A 14,966-nucleotide genomic window follows, 5' to 3' on the forward strand; every position below is an offset into this window, starting at 1 on the left:
TAGTGCTCAAAGCAGTCAAATTTCTAAAATTATCTACGCGGGATTCACTGCATTACTTCGGCCATGTCGTTCATTGCGTAGCCTGTTTATTTTCTTTTCAAAGTCGAAAATAAAACAAACATAGCCCACCATCCACGCAACAATTCAGTGAACATTAAGCGTTTGTCTTAGCAATTACTGTGAGTATTGCAGTGCTGTAACTTCGTAGTCTTTGTTTGTCTTCTAAGCCTTTCACATTTCATCTACATCATATCATATGTCATTTTTATTGTTGATTACTTTTCATCTTTATTGATTCTCTCTTTAATTGTATTTAGTCATGTTGCTAATAATAGTTAAGTGTAGCTTTCATCAACTTACCCTTTAGCAATAAAGGAATGTAAACATTATAAAATCTAATGTATCAATTTTTTATTGGTATATTGTTGGTTTATCATAACATCACATATACACTAAACATAATGTATCACCGTGAATAGATAGTTGGATGCAAAATTTGTGTATGGATATATTATCAATGAAAATCCTTTTAATACATAGACACTCTTTTAATATCATAATTGAGTTTATTACCAAATGTCATTAATTTGAAACACTTCTTATTTAAAGTTTAACTAAAATCTGATCCTACAATAACCAATCACAAAGATAAGGGGATGCCTGGGTAATCTCTATATGAAATAAAATAAGAAATTCATATATATGTGTGTGTGTGGGCAAAGTGAGAATGCATAATTTGTATTATTGATAAGAAATAAAAGATACATAGGAGAAAATATTATCAAAAAAGAGCTAAATCATTTCATAGCTTAGGTTGAAGACTTCAACAAAAACCACAAAAAACTAACTCAAAGAGCATTGCTCGATCTAAGAAACTATTTGCAAACCTAGAATGTTCTAATTACATACCCTATACGAGCTACATTTAAGAAACTTATAACTATAGGGAAAGCTTCTAACAATAGCAAAATTCTTTATCTATGAAAATGAAACCAAAAAGATACATTCCATTCAACAATCAAAGATATTGCATGAAACTCTAAGTTTCCAGTGAAGTCTCTCCTGTCACCTCATGCCATGCATTTTTCTCCTGATGAGCATTATCTCCAAACTTGAAGCACACAAAAAACCCTTTCGGTACCCGTACAGTCCTTTCCATGGTAGGAAACTTCTCAACCCTCTTGTGGTGAGGTTAGTGAAGTACCAAATGATGAACAAAGTAAAAAAGATCTGAGAACTAGGTTGCGTCTAGCGAAGAAATCAGCTCCAAGAATAGCCCTAGCTCATTCTCAAAAATCATGCAGTAGATTGATTCAATTCCTATTTTTATAGCATTGCATAGGCTTACATAATGAGACCTCTTCTTTGAGAACTTGCTTGGGACAATCCTGGCCACCCATCCCTTGCCATTCAACAAGTCATATTTTTTCACTAACTATTCAATATCATTAGCAAAAATCAAGCCCTCTTTGACATAACTTGAACAAAAATGCAATAGAGACCCATAATTCTCAAGTAAGCGAAAAGAAAAACTCTCACGAGGCATGCTCATTGATCCTAGTGATACTATTGTTGCACTTGATGGCCCATTGTTTATCACTGTAAAGATCAATGACAAAATCTCACAAGGGGTGCTCATTGATCTAGTGTGTATGGTGAATGTGGTAACTAAAGAATATCTTTACATTTTACTTCTGCATCAAGTAACATATTACAAATTAGATGTTATGGTCAAGTTACATGATGATTTATCTTGCCCTACTATTGGCTCCACTACTCTCCTCATTAAGGTTTGTACTTGGTTCTTATATGTGAATTTTTTTATCATTCTGATATCAGATCATTTTCATGTGAAGTTGGGACATCCTTGGCTCTCTTTCATGAAAGCTATCCCTTCTACTATTCATATATATTTAAAATTCCCTCATAATGGCACTATCATAGCAACTAATTATAGCTTTTACCAACCCACAGTGAAACGTGGTAATTTCACCATTGATTACTTTTGGCCTAAAAAACCCGAGCCTCTCAAGCCTCGAAATGATGCCCTTTTTTCTATCTTATAAAAAATTGAAAAATGAGATGAGCATATCTTTGAGTAAGCCTAGAGACCCTATACCTATTATTTCTCCTATAAAATTGTCCTCACTTAGACCTCACTTTGGAATTCCATGTTGCAAGGCCCAATTGCAATACTAATTATTCTCACACAACGCATCTATTTCACAATTTTATCATTTTTATAGATTAAATTAGCCACAAATTGGGCCCCCCTAATGGTCATCTTTGGTGAGTGGCAAAACTAGCCCCATGTCGGCCTGCTATAGAAATTCAATTGTATTTTTGATAAGGAATTATAAAAGGAGGTTTACCCCTCTTATTTTTACCCTAATTCAATTCCTAAACTCATTCAAGATCTCGATTACACTTTAGAAAATTGAAGTGAGAAAGCAATCAGTATTTCATAAAGCATTGGAGCACAAGTGAAGTCAAAATTTAAGTATTAGACATGGCATTCATGATCTATATTTTATAAAGACAACCTACATGAAACCATAATTCCTTTATGGAGACAAATAAAAATTCATTGAGGTGTATCATTAGTGTTTCAACCATTTTTAGCATTTCCTTCAAAAGAAAATCATTTATGGTAGTCTATCATTTACATTTATCGATTCAATTTCATGGTTAATTCAAAAAATTGGGTTTGACCTAAGAAAACCCCCATTCCCAACAAATTTCCCCTTTTCTCTATGTCCAAGAATAGGTATAGAGTTTTAGTGAGGCAGATCGACATAATTCACAGAGGCAAATAGGTTCAACTTTTGACAGCGAGAAATTCAAAGGACCATGGCGAATTGATACTAACTTTTCCTGAGAATCAGCCCAAACTTTAAGAAATAGATTTGAAACATATTCTTTTTCTCAATTAAAAGTTGGTGGCTCCATACAATATCTATATCTTACTATTTCTATTAGATTACTTCAACAATTTACTATATTACCCTAATCTTCTACAATTCAACTTGAGGATAGACCCCTACCAAAGGAACTTGGAATCAGATCAGAATCTTAGTCTTTCAACGCTAGATCTATTATAATACTCTCCTCCCTAATGTGATGGTTAATTAGGTCATTTAGTGGTTCTATTATCTTAATTTAATCCTAACCCTATTTTTGTACCATTATAGGAATAATCCTAGAAATCATTATTGCTTGTGACAGTATCATGAGTAGAGATGGCCTCTTCTAGCAACCTTCCTCCAATATATCTAAATAGTCCATCCTATATTGGCTTCTAGTGAACCTACAAGTGGGCTCATTTTCTCTGTATGAAACCATCAAACCCATTCAAAATCAAGATCTCCTCTTTGCTTGAGGTCATATCAAATCCCTTTTTAACACCTTCAATTGTCAATACCTACATGTCAGCATATAAAAAGTATCTTCTTATGAAAATTAATCGATTTGAGGGTAAAAAAATTTGTTATTTGAGGTGTTTCTATATTATGGACCACTACTATAGCTATCCACCACATCTCCAAATTGGGGGATTTTTTCCTCACTTTGGTATATATTTCTTAGCATTAGATGTCAATGATTATTGTAACTATTAGTTTACAACAATTCATATTCACATCTATTATAATTATTTGATTTTTATAACAACAAATTGATCAACTCAGTCACATTTTTCTAAACTATCTAATTGATGTCATAAAAGTTTCAATTATATGTTAATTATCTAGGTATTTTAAATCTTACAAAGGAGGGGGAATTTTTCATTTTTCCATAACTTGCAATAGGAGAGTCAAAATTTCAATTGTGGATTGCTGATATAAAGCTCATTATATATCTATTCAAATGAGTAGTTTCACAACTAGATATTCTCATACCTTATTGTTATTTTTCAACTTTTAGTGTAGTAGAATTTAAAATAGGCCTAGTTTATGGTAACTTGATTATGTAATTACTTTTGATTATTAGCTCAAAATTTAGTACCATTTTTTATGAAAGTTCATATTTTCCCATGTCGCACAAATTGGGTCTATTTTCATTTTAAAATACTCTAAGTTATAAAGTGCCCAAATCAGTGGTGGCTCTCTAATCAAGGAGGAATTTAATTTTTTTTCTACATTTAAGTCAATGATTTTGTAATCATGGTGAAAATAAAATATGATCATTGTGGAAAAAACCTAGAAAATTTGTGTACTTTTAGATTTTTTGAAAAATATAAAGGGTTCTATAAACAAGGCCTCAAGATATCAAGTTCTTTTCTTTTAGCACCTGCACTTTTAATTCCATTCAATCTCGTTCAAACATCTTGTGAGACACCATCATTTGGTGATGAAAAATGTAGTCACATGGCTTACATATGGCCTATATTGAGATTCCATCTCCCATGTCATCTATTAGTACATTTGAATGTAATGTTCAGTCACCCATGAGTTCTATTGATTGTTTTCATTAGGATCTTCATATTTGTCTTTTCATATCTACCATATTGGGATGCATATCTACCAAACATATCTACTTTGTTTGTTAAATTCTACCTTGTAGATTTGAATTGCACCATTAAGCACATTGATCTTCTATTTGATGATAGTTACATAAACATAGTTGTCACTGTATTGTCATATTTTGATCTTTCTCATGGCTCACCTATATCGACTTACGTCATAATATATTTTACAAATCCCCATGAGTTTAATCTGACTTACTCAAAATCATATGTAGATTACAATATCATATTCATATAGGTCTAATTATCACCATACATCTATTGTCCTTGTTCATTAATCTTATATTGTACCTAATCCATCATCTTAATATTTATTATGTCATAGCATTAGGTTGGATATTATGGATCTCCTACCATGGGTATCATATTAATCTTACAATTATGTGTAGAATTCAGAGATATTCATTATACTTCATACATATTTATATCAATAATGGTAAGTCATCTTGAACACATTATTAGTATTGTTTCTTTACTTATATTATGAAAAGTAAACCATTACAAAGGTAATCCAATCTTTCTAGGAATAAAATTTCTACCCTCCACTCAGAGAGGTCTTCAAGTACCTAAAACCTTTAGGGTTACCTTCTAATTTACCAAATATTTTTATTAACCATGTATAGAAAAGATCCAAGTTTTGGGGACTTCAAAAACAAAAACAAAATATCATAGAGGTCTCTTAGACAACCTATAAATCTCTCTATCTAAGGTAAGTACATGGGTGTGGACAATAGCATGGTGCACCTAACATCTTGTACAAATAGAAAAATAGGATTGTCACAAAGAAACAAAAAATAAACTATATAAAATTTTGAATATCAAAAGCTAATAAATATGATTACATTTTAGAATAAGTGACTAAAGTGAGAGTAGTGAATAAGGCTAATAATTAAAATGACAAAGGGAGATTCATATACCACTAGAAATATAGATAATGTTCACTGACTTCTTTGAAGTGGCTTCTTCAACTACACCTACATACAAAAGACCAAAGAAATATGTTGGGCATCTATATAGGTGTTTGCCTAAGTCAAACCCCCACTTTGGTGTTCCCACCTCCATAAAAAACCAAGACAAAGATAATGGTAATAAACATAAAATAAAATAAATAAATGGAATAGTAAGACAATATGCTCAATAATTGCAAATAATTAGCACTCCTCAAGCAAATAAATTAGGCAACCTACAAGTGCAATAGAGAAGTGACAATGGAGTCCACAAGATGATAGTGATCTCTTCATATGGTGACAACAAATGTAGTAAGATACCATTGTAACAATGAAGATGATGGAAAAATCACATGTATATGGCCAAGTAAGAGTGCTTTTGTGACTAAGTCCTGAATGAGAGAGTACCAAAACAAAGGTGTAGAATGAAAGAACATTGTGAATGAAGTTTAAAAAGATGATTTAGAGCTAAAATGGAGATCTTTTGACAAAGGAAAATGACTCCATAAGTTGATGCAAGCTAGTAGAGGAATTATACTATCATAACATGGAAAGTTTAATGTCCCAATGGCTAACACGATCATGGGGTTTTGTTTGTTCATGCACATTGCATGGGCTATGTAGTGTGCATGCATCTGAGTAAAAACCAAACCTAATAATCAAGAAATCAAACATGTGGACTGATAAGGTATGTTGTGGACCAAGATTAAGATTAGAGATCGTAAGTGTCTTAATTATAACTAAAGGGGAAGGTGTACGTGATGTGAAATTTCATGGGATACAATTTACATTACACTTTTCAATAAGAGAAATGTTGTTCAATATTTTTGGATCATATTTAATATCTAGTGTTGAGCATCTACAAATACTATAGGAATAATATTAAGGGGAGGATGCATAGTTTCTCTTATCTTATCAAGTTTTGGAGGAAGCATTTCCTCACATGGAGTTCATTACTTCACATTTTTTGGGGGTAACATAACCTTCTCTTTGTTATCTTTTACTGGGAGAATATTCTAATACCTTGTGATAGTGGTAGTCCTTGGGGGATCATCATGGGTCCTTTCTTATTTTACTTGTCTTATTTAGATGTATATTTCATTTCATACATCATTTATCTTTTGGAGGAGTTTTATTTTTACTAGTTTTTCTACTTTATCTCCATTTTATGAAAAAATTGTATGTGAGTACAGAACATGGCCTAGCAGGCAGGACTCATCATATTGCATATTACTCCCTAAGTTGTACTTAAGGGGGTTTTAGTATTAATAGAGTCATCATGCACCTAGTTAGCTAATCACCTCTCTAAGATCGACTTATTCACACCTAGCTTAAGTATAATTAGTCTATTTAATAATTTTATCTCACTTATAGCTTCTTCTTAAGGCTTTCATGTAGCTACAAAGGAAATACCAATCCACCTTGTCATAAGCCTTTTTAATATCTAATTTTATCAGAATATTAGGTTGCCCTTGAAACTAATAGGAATGGATAGCTTCCTGAACTATGATAATCCCATCCAAACTTGATCTATTGGGTACAAAGCCAATTTGTTCTTCTGATATTATGGCAAGCAGTAGTTGTTTTAGTCTATTAGCCATGACTTTTGCTAGTAGTTTGTAATTCATGTTGCATAAAGAAATGGGCCTAAATTCTTCCCACTTTGAGGGGTTCTCCTTTGGGAGTAAGGCCAGAAAGGTATTATTGATTTCTTTTAGGAACTTCCCTGCACTTTGGGTAGATTCCAAGGCATCAATAACTTCGTCCCCTAATATGTGCCAACATTTCTGAAAAAAAACTAGCAGGGAAGCCATCCAGTCCAGGGGCTTTATCTCCTTGAAATTGTACCAGAGTAGTTTTTACTTCTTCATGGGTGATCTTGGAGTTTAAAATTTGATTATAATCTTTTGTTATTTAATTTGGGTATGTTATTCAATAAGGTTCTATTGTTAGGAAGGTCCGAGTGGTCCTAGTTATTGAGAATATTTTCAAAGTACGTGGTAGCATCTTCTGCAATCAGATTTTGATTCATAATAATCTGATCACTATCATTGATGATCTGAGTTATCTTATTTACTGCCCTTTTCATTTTGACATTGTTATGGAAAAATTTAGTGTTTTCGTCTCTATCTTCTAGCCATGTCTCTCAAGATTTCTATTTCCAGTATATCTCTTCTCTGGCCATAATGCCTTCATATTCACATAAAAGGTTTTTTTTCAGCCTCATATGTTTCAAGGGTCATCCTGTATTGCATCACAACGTTATTTATTGTTTCCAACTCTTTTTCAATTCTTGACTTCTCTTCGAAGATGTTTTTAAATTTCTTTTTGTTCCATTTGAACAGTTTGTGTTTAATCTCTTTCAGCTTAGAGACAAGACAATACATTTTAGATCCTTCAAAGACAATGTCCTTCCACCATTTTTGTATGTTGGGGAGGAAGTCTTCATGTGTAAACCACACCATTTTAAACTTGAAAGGGTACCCAGTTTTCTTTGCTTCCCCCATAAGTTCTAATAGTACCGGGTAATGATCAGAGCCTGACCATGACAATACGATAGTTTTTAATTTTGTTTTGAGGTTGGTCAAGTCTCCTTCGAGGAAAAATATCTCAAGTGTTTCTACAATGTTGGAGAATCCTTTTCTTCTACAATTCCATGTGTGAAAACCCATCTCAGTCTTGATTTCCAGAAGGTTATTGTTATTTATCCAGTTTGCGAAGTCTCTTTGTGGTTGTCTTATGGTTTTTATCCCACCGCTTTTATCAGTTGAGTATAATATGGTGTTGAACTCACCACCTATGATGATGTGTTTCTCATCTTGATTGTTTAAGAAGTGTTCAATTTCCCACGAAACTAATCTCTTTTTATCTGTTGGAATTGGGCCATATACATTAATGATGATAAAATCAAGATTTAGGCTAAGGGCTCTTACTTTACTAGCCATCCAGTTTTGCATCTTGGTATGTCATGTAAATGCAACTGAGTTCTTTTTCAACAGTATACCCAGTCCACCTGATGCCCCTATAGACTCCACCATTTCCATTTGCCATTGGGTGAATTTTTTACTAAAATTGATCATATCAGTCTTACCCAGTTTTGTTTCTTGTAGCATAACTAGGTCCATAGTAGATTTCAATATGCTTCCCTTAGTCAAGTGTTGTTTGTTAGGGGCCCCCATACCCCTAACATTCCATGTTAGTATATTTATTCCTTTATGGGGGAAAGGGCGAACTTTCCCTGACTCAACAAGGTTGTGATTTTGGTGTGTCCCTCTGCATCCCCATCCATTTTTCTTTTGTCTAAAAAAGACTTCTGACTACTTTTGTTGATAATGGATTTGCCACAGTCTGAAGTTAGTTTCTCATCTCCCATCTGGAGGATACCTTTTTTTTGTGGGTTGATTGAGTTATTGTCTAATGTTATGTTATTTTCCCCTTCCTACATACTGATCAATTCATTAATAATGAATTCTCTTCCCTCATTTGCATTCAATCCTTCCACAAAAGGGGATTCCTCCAAAGTGGCAAAAATTGTGATGTTTTCCTCATGAGTAACTTGAGTCGGGTTGTTGTTTAATGACCGGGTTTTGAGGGGGGTCTGATCATATTCTAGATTGGGGATGATGGCATTGTTTGCCCCATTAGTTGGAGTATCAATGAATACCTCCTCCAAAAATTCCTCAGCTAATTTCCCCATTAGGTTTTCTATGATGTTGTTCAATTCTGTTTGGATTCGTTCCTCATTAGCATAAGCAAGGGTTTCATTGTTATGTTCACTCTATCTGGAATGTTACGTAAGACCGAGGAAGGATAGGGTGTTGTGATATTAAAGTCTCTTGCTGACCAATGTTTATAATAAAGACACCCCTATCATTGCTAAATTGAATATCTACTATGTGCTTCGATACTCTGTAGTTATCTCTTACCTTAGCTTGAGACTTCTGTAAATTAGGGTTCGACCTTTTGCAGAATGTTAAATTTTCAGAGACTGGGCCATTATAACATAATAGTTATAGGGTGTAATTACCATCTACTGTATCTACGGTTATATTTTTTAGATTTTCCATGCCCTTATTTACTTCTATTAACAATTTTTTATCAGATTTATCTGACCAATTTTCTTCTATGGCTATGAATTTGCCCAATTTATCCCTAATTTCTATAAGAATTTTGGCATGCATTAATTCAACAGGAACATTATGAATTTATACCCATTTCGATGTTGTTTTGAATTCATATCTATTAGCATTGAATTTAGGTTGCCATTCAATAAAATTGAAATTTGCACATTTGTAAAAAATATATTCTTCATGCATTAGCTTGGATTTCAGAGACTTTTTGTAACATTCAATGTATAGAAAATTATTAGCTAAGGTAGTGGTACCTACCTGCCCATGGAATGTTATTTTCCACCATTCAACTATTCCTGCAAGAGGTTGATCATTCCCTCCCCATTTTGCAAAGAGCTCATGCCCTCTGTAGTAGTTACTCAATTCCATGGCTTCCCTGTGAGTCAAAATCTTAATACAATCTGAGTTGGGATTTATCAATGTTAGGGTATCCTCGCTCCTTGTCACTTTGATAGCATTCTTGCTTTCATGATGAAGTGAGTTCCCCATCCTCGAAGCCGACTTCGAGCTAATTAAATTAGGGTATTGGTATGGCAATTCCTTTCCTCCATCCTTGGTAGGTCTTCTATAACCCTCCATATGATAGTTATGTGGGTGACAGTTTCACTATGGCTTTTGAAGGGGGTGGCCAAGACCAGATGTTGTCAGCCAAAATCCTAGTGGTATGCAGTTAGCATTGGTGACGCAACTAGGGATTCATGAGGTGAAAGGGATCACCCACACATTTGACTACACTAGAGGAGCCCTAGCCTCCCTTCTTTTTGCCCTAGCGGCTCTTTTGCCTTTCACTAGTTGCCACGGTTGATTCTGTGGAGACGGATCCTTGTCGGATGGAGGCCTTCCAACAAAGTTGCAACCCTTGCCCTGATGAGTATGATGATCGTTGAGATGCAAAGCCATCTTTTTTCCCGACATAAATTCAACTGGTATTATATTATTATTATATTATTATATTTTTTAATTCTATTATCGGATTCATATTATAATTTACAAATATATTAATATAATTATAATATAATACTATTATAAGAATAATAATATATTTAAATTATGTTAAAAATATGTTTTAATATTTACATCAATAATAAACAAAATTCAACCTAACTTTAATACTAAAATAAAATAAACCCTACTTGATTAAATCGAATTGAACCCTAACACAAATTTAATGCTAACTTTAAAAGAAATTGAATTGTAATTAGAATTGAACTCTAATCATATAGAAAATTAAACTGAAACCCTATACCAAATCAAACCCAAACCTTTAGCAAAATTGAACCCTAACCCTAACATTCATCTCTCTCTCTCTCTCTCTCTCTCTCTCTCACACACACACACACACACACACACACACACACACACACACACATCTCTTCATCCCTTGGTCACTCACTATCCCTCCTATCTATATATTTATCTATCCCTCTCTCCCTTTCTCTTCTCATTTGTGAAAATTTCTCTTTTTCTCTTCCCATATATCTACATCTGTGTGTAGCTCTACCTCTCTATCTATTTGTTTCTCTCTTCATCTCTTGCTAGATATCATCATCATTTCTCTCTCTCTCTCTCTCTCTCTCTCTCTCTCTCTCTCTCTCTCTCTCTCTCTCTCTCTCTCAACATCTCTTCCTTCTCTCCCTAGTAAACACAACATGAACCTATTGATAATGGAGCCTGATTAGCTATTCGATTCATAAATTTTGTTTTAGTTGTGTTTAGATACCTTTAAGTGGATGCATAATTGATTTGAAGCAATCACTTCTTCATTGATATCCTTGTTGCACAAACAGTGTCATTTTCTAAATGATCTATTAACTCAGCTCATACAGTACACAAATTTATACAAAAAAAAAAGCCCAGATTTTTTACCTAATTGACATTCCACCCTCTTTGGCATACCCATTGCACACCAAGGTGCACTTACTAGTTTTTAATATTTTTTTGAATAATGATAACAAATTTAAAAATTAAAATTTATTTTTTAGAAAGATATAATAATTTGTTCTGTTTGTAGTAAAGTTTAATTAACTTCTAAAGTTTAGTTCTTTGAAATCCAAAAAAGTTAGTTTAAGAGATTAGTAATGATAAACGAAAAATTTGGCAAAACTAACGGATGGAGGGTGCCTAAGCAGCGTGTCCGTCTCTCGCCCGGCACAAAAAGACTTGACTTCCAGTCATCATAACTAATGAAAAAGAGCCTGTGAATGGCGAAATAACGGAGTCTGTGCGAGCTGTCAAGTTGTCTCTTTCTTTACTCAAATTCCTGAATTCACTTACGCAGGATTGACGGCACTACTTTGGCCATGTCGCCCATTCTGTAGCATGTTTATTTTCTATTTAAATTAGAAAATATACCACTAACATAGGACCATCTTCTCCTTTTCAATGACGATTAAGTTTTTGGTCTTAGTAATTACTGTGAGTATTGCAGCGCATAATTCCAGTGGTGTAATTTTGGATCGTGGAGATACGCTTCGATTGGGGGATTGGCTCACTGGAAATCAGACCCTTATTTCCAAGAATGGCACGTTTGCCTTGGGATTTTTCAGTCCCAAAGGAACAAATAATTGGTATATTGGCATCTGGTATACCCTAATCTCTCAAAAGGCCACAGTTTGGGTGGCTAACAGAGAAAATCCTGTCAGAAACATGCCCGGCGTTCTCAGATTTTCAGAAAATGGTCATCTCAGATTGTTTGATGGAAAGGGCCGGTCGGTTTGGTCAACTGCTGTTGGCCAGACAGGATCACGAGCTATAATAACAGACTCTGGTAATTTTATTATGCTGGACACCTACAAATCTGCAATTGTTTGGGAGAGTTTCGCGCATCCGACAGATACATGGCTGCCTGGCATGAAGATGTGGAAAGGCATGACAATAACTTCCTGGAAGAATACTTTGGATCCTGCAAGTGGGCTCTTCTCTTTCCGAATGGACATGTCTCCGGGAAAGACACAGATGATAATGTTCTATAATAACACTGTTCCATATTGGTCCAGTGGAGAATGCTCTGGGAATTCTTGTACTAAGGTTCCCGAATTGCAAGTCAAAAAGAAAGTTCTAGCGTCCTCTGTGAGGCTTTCTCCTTCAAGAATATACATTGTTTTTGGCATTAGCCCGATAGATCATACCCTCACGGGACGATTCGTGTTAGATGAGAACGGCGAATTACAACTGTACTTCTGGATGGATGATGGTAGATGGAGTATGAGTTGGTCGACGCATCGAGGTCAATGCAGTGACTATGAAATCTGCGGAGCGTATGGACTTTGCAATGCGAATGATGTGTGTAGCTGTGTCCAGGGCTTCACGCCCTACAACGACTCTCGAGGTTGGTGGTCAAGTGGGTGCTCTCGGCGAAGACCCCTGCAATGCTCTGCTACAGAGGGCACAACCGACGGCTTTTTGGAAGCCAAGAACCAATACTTATCTGAAAAAGAAGCCCTCATAATCAACAACGAGCCGACACAGCAAGGCTGCCAGACTGCTTGTCTCAACAATTGCTCCTGCACAGCCTTTGGTCTCGCTATTTCTGATCAACCCGTCTGTAGATTGTGGTTTGGCAATTTATGGGGAATGCGCGTTTCATCAGGGGGCCAATCCGTCTTCATTAGGCTGGCTTCTTCTGAGTTGCGGCACTCCACGTCAGAGCGAAGGAACAAAAGTTTTCGCCTTACTATTTTACTTTCGGCCGCCGCATCCTTTTTTGTTGTTTCAGCTCTCCTGTTAACAACATTTATTCTGTGGAAACGTCGAAGACTGGTGAAGAAAAACGTGGAAGAGGAGGTGCCAATGTCCCTCAAAAAGTTCAGTTACAAAGAGCTGCGAATTGCAACGGAGAATTTCAAGCATAAATTGGGTAGCGGAGCATTTGGCTCTGTGTTCAAAGGAACTCTGCCGGACAACACGATTGTTGCGGTTAAAAGATTAGAGGGTTCCACGCAAGTAGAAAAACAATTCCGTGCGGAAATAATCACCACTGGCAGAATACAGCATGTGAATTTGGTCAGGCTGTGGGGGTTCTGCGTAGAACATTCACGAAGGTTACTTGTGTATGCCTACATGCCCAACGGCTCCCTAAATTCCTTCCTCTTCTCCAAGTCGGAAGACGTGGAGAAGGTGTTGGACTGGACGACCCGGTTTCAGATCATACGGGGAACTGCACGAGGATTAGTTTATCTCCATGAGGAATGCAGGGATCGCATCATTCACTGCGATATTAAGCCTGAAAACATTCTCCTGGACGGTGACTTTAGCCCAAAGGTGGCAGATTTTGGACTAGCGAAGCTGGTAGGTAGAAATTTCAGCCGCGTACTGACAACCACAAGAGGAACTCGTGGGTACTTGGCTCCCGAGTGGATCTCTGGCCTTCCTATCACTCCCAAGGTGGACGTATACAGTTTTGGCATGACGCTTTTGGAAATTCTATCAGGCCGAAGAAATTTGGATTTAACAGTAGAGGACAGTAGGACGTACTTTCCTACCTGGGCTTCATCTCAAATTCAGAGAGGAAACATATTGGGCGTTGTGGATGCAAGAATAGCAAGTGAGGTAAATATCGAAGAGGTGAGAAGAGCCGCTGTCATTGCTGGGTTGTGCATTCAAGACGATGAGAATCAGAGGCCAAGCATGAGTGAAGTGATAAAGATACTGGAAGGCACGATGGAGGCTTCTGTGCCACAAATTCCAAGGTCTTTACAGGTCCTAGGAGGTCAGGTAGACGACAATGATAGCTGCAGTCAACATGTTTCCATAGCAAATGGTTCCGTATATACAAAATAGTAGCCTGTTATATACAAGAGGTTAGTGATAGACGCAAGGAATCTCTCCGATGTATCTTCAATAATTGTGAGGGCATTTTTTTATATTTTAAAATATAAAGAATATATTTTCATTTCTATTTGAATATTAAAATATCAATAAATATTTTTAAAAATATAAATCATAATTGATATTAACATGCATTATTAATATATCAAAATATATATAACTAGCAATTGGACTTTGGTGTGTAATAGGTATGCTAAAGAGGTGTGGAAGATCAATTAGAGAAAATTTTGGTGTATTTTGCATACTTTTGTCTAGTGCGTAAGTTCAATTGACAGGGCATTTAAAAATTGTTGTTGTTTGTGCAAACAAGGTCTCAATCAAGAGGTGATAGCTTAAAATGAATTATGCATCTAGTTATAGGGATCCAAACATGACTTTAAAAAAAAAATGAATCAAGAAGATAACTAGACTCCATTACCAACAGGATCATGTTATGTTTGTAGTGGGTGGAGAGGGAGATAGATATATGAATAGGTACAGAGAGAGGGAGAGGAAAGGACAGAAATGAAGAAAGAGGAGAGAAGTAGAGAGATATAAAAG

The 14,966-nt window shown here is 35.4% G+C and overlaps 1 protein-coding gene across 1 annotated transcript; it reads left to right on the top strand.

Moving 5' to 3' along the window:
* Window positions 1–11,981: 11,981 nt before the first annotated feature.
* LOC131034928 (G-type lectin S-receptor-like serine/threonine-protein kinase At2g19130) lies at window positions 11,982–14,378 on the top strand. The gene has a single exon (XM_057966539.1). The coding sequence runs from the start codon at window positions 11,982–11,984 to the stop codon at window positions 14,376–14,378; it is 2,397 nt and encodes a 798-aa protein (XP_057822522.1).
* Window positions 14,379–14,966: the final 588 nt, after the last annotated feature.

The sequence above is a fragment of the Cryptomeria japonica genome, chromosome 10, assembly GCF_030272615.1.
Source record: "Cryptomeria japonica chromosome 10, Sugi_1.0, whole genome shotgun sequence".
Lineage (NCBI taxonomy): Eukaryota > Viridiplantae > Streptophyta > Pinopsida > Cupressales > Cupressaceae > Cryptomeria > Cryptomeria japonica.